Source organism: Sphaeroforma arctica, assembly GCF_001186125.1.
Source record: "Sphaeroforma arctica JP610 unplaced genomic scaffold supercont1.393, whole genome shotgun sequence".
NCBI lineage: Eukaryota > Ichthyosporea > Ichthyophonida > Sphaeroforma > Sphaeroforma arctica.
The window spans coordinates 32,779-35,475 of record NW_014040165.1 but is presented as its reverse complement, the minus strand read 5'-3'; the positions used below and the strand labels follow the sequence as shown (position 1 = coordinate 35,475).

Sequence of the window (2,697 nt, the reverse complement as noted above, 5' to 3'; positions counted from 1 at the left end):
ATATACGGGACATGCTTCTTACTCATGGTCAGGTTTATCACACATACCAGCCTCGAAGTCTGTGTGCGTCGGGGATATTGGGATCTGATAGTACCATGCTATCTCTGGAAGCGGATAGGGTGCGACCATTATAGTCACCTACACGTGCATTCGACACAGCCAAAATAGATCCCTCTTGCTTGTCGAAATCAGTAGCTGTGGCTCCCCAGAGCGTTATGCTACGAGTTAAATAGACTTACAAGTGAGATATTTTGCACAGACTGCGCATAAAGGTAGCACAGAAAGTCTACAGCTATATGCTATATAAGTACATGTTGCTTGACATTGCCTCAAATTACGACTACACCGTCGGATACAATGTAAATGTGTACAAGGCCGTGGAGAAGTTTGTAACAAAAAATTGTATTACACACATCGTGATTGCGCACTGCCATGATGCTTTGTCCGACATAAACCAGATACATACAGACACGATCACTTCTGACCATCTCCCCACACCATTCGATATTGAAGAGTTGTCATCCACTTCGCCAAAACGATTCATGAGCGATTTGTACTATATAACTGCTAGTAAACACTCGTGCGTACACACGCCATCCTGCAAAATGCAGAGAGGTGATGAACGACTTGGCCCCAGAGTTGCACCCATGATCATTTGCGGCGTAGTTGCACTCACATACAGAGGCGTAGGCAATACTAAAGAAATAAAGACCAGGACAAGGAATGCCATACTTGATAGCCTTGTTTGAATCGTCGATGAGCGTCATATCCCTTTTGGTCACATCGCCGCCGGCACGAGTCCTGATGTTGACACAGTCGTTGACCACCGAAATCACACCGATCACATCTACAGTAGCATCCTTCACTTGGTCGTTGATGTTTCCAATCTTTTCGAAATTGTACTGAATTCCTGATCATGGCGAAAATTAAGCACGAGAAGAGAAAAATAAGAATCGAGAATGGCGTGAAGTGACCAACCAACAGCTAGCGCCCTCAAAAAGGCAGTTCACATGCATTCCGGGTGATAGCTACGCCCGTTGAATAAAATATTGTACACTCAATAATCTAGTAGACAACTAATGGCTGTCATAAGCAGATCATTACGTTCGTTCTAAACGGCGGAGGTGAAATAGTATTGAAACATCATTGCAGCGCAAACGATGGGGCAGCAGGATTACAAATAATTTAAATGAGCGCATCAGCTTGAAGATGTGCACATACTTCATACACTAATACAGATTCAGAAACGAACGTGTGCTGCTTGTGTAGAATGAGACAAACGTCCAGATACAATAGCGTAATTTGATAAACCTACAACTGCATTTTTTTTCTCTAAGCAGAGATGATTTAAGTGTAAGTACAGTGTTACGGAGGTCCTTAAACGCACGTACCTGGTGCCTCGTCATCGGGCATCTCCGTAATGACAGACGATTTATTGAGTGTGACTTCGCACTGGTGACCGGTTGTGTTGTATCTCTGGTTGGCAAATTTGACCTCTCCTCCCGATATTGTATACACCTGGACCACAAATTTCAAGAACACATAGCAATGGAATGTGAGATTAACATTTCAAGTGGGCTTATAACTATATTGTCAAAACTATTTGGGCCCGATCATGACTGTGTAGCTGAATCATCGAGCCGACATGCCCTGAAGGTAGTATGTAGTGCAACACGTGCCCATCACTTGCATTTGTACGCAACTGTCAAGAGCCAAATTGCGTACAATGGATACGCCTGGGCAGAATAAGAATACACAGTGTTAAAGACAGAAGTTTTATCAGAGTATAAGATGCCATAGATTGTGCACGCATAAAGTGCCGTAAATGAATACAGATGCATCCGGATACAGTCTCGAAATACAAACTAGCACAAGTCTTTACTCTAATTACGAGAGTTTGTATCTGCCATAGTAAGGTGATACAGCCTACAAGTAGTCGCACGGGTAACTAAATTGGGGTTTACACAAATAGGAAGTGAACGATGTACGTATGCGCTACTAATGAAAATCAGGGCCATTTGGCCGTTGATCAGCAATATTGAACGTCCCGAAATGAGTCGAAGAATGAATAAAATACTTTCGTGCTCTGGATGGTGCCCAAGATTCTCTCAGCTACTCTGTGTATGCATATCTGTACATACACGTATTCGACCTTACTGTATCAACCACAAGAAGAACATACTTTTGTCCTCTGAATAGTTCCCCTCACAGCAACTTTGTGTATGCATATCTGTACGTTCACATATGCTCGTCCGTAAAAATTAATCACAAGAATAACATACTTTAGTGCTCTGGATGTTTTCCATGATGGTCTCGGCCACTTCGTTGAAGCCCGTCATCTTGATTGTGCCGGTGGTATCCTTCAGATTGAACGAGATTAGCTTGCCCGATCCCTTGTCGTTGTTCCAGTGACGATAGTCGCCCTTCATCACACAACGGCCTGTTTATCAAGAGTAGTTGTATTGTATTTAAGTGGGGAGAGCATGAATGGACCACAGATGTGTGAAGTGCAGAATAGGGATACATCACTGCGTACGTATATATTAAGCAGGAGATCAAAGCACACACATACCACACACCACGCACATCACCAGCCTACAACGCATACATAATATATATATATATATATATATATATATATGTGTGTGTGTGTGTGTGTGTGTGTGTGTGTGTGTGTGTGTGTGTGTGTGTGTGTGT

The 2,697-nt window shown here is 42.9% G+C and overlaps 1 protein-coding gene across 1 annotated transcript in view; it reads right to left on the bottom strand.

Annotated features, from left to right (window-relative positions):
• The window catches only part of SARC_05856 (hypothetical protein), a 7,106-nt gene that overhangs the window by 2,572 nt on the left and 1,837 nt on the right, over nt 1-2,697 (bottom strand). The window contains exons 3-6 of the mRNA XM_014300263.1: nt 2,283-2,440; nt 1,392-1,518; nt 733-910; nt 48-218 (exon numbers count right to left, since the gene is read on the bottom strand). Coding sequence (XP_014155738.1) covers nt 48-218; nt 733-910; nt 1,392-1,518; nt 2,283-2,440 — 634 coding nt within the window. The remainder of the gene's footprint in view (nt 1-47; nt 219-732; nt 911-1,391; nt 1,519-2,282; nt 2,441-2,697) is intronic.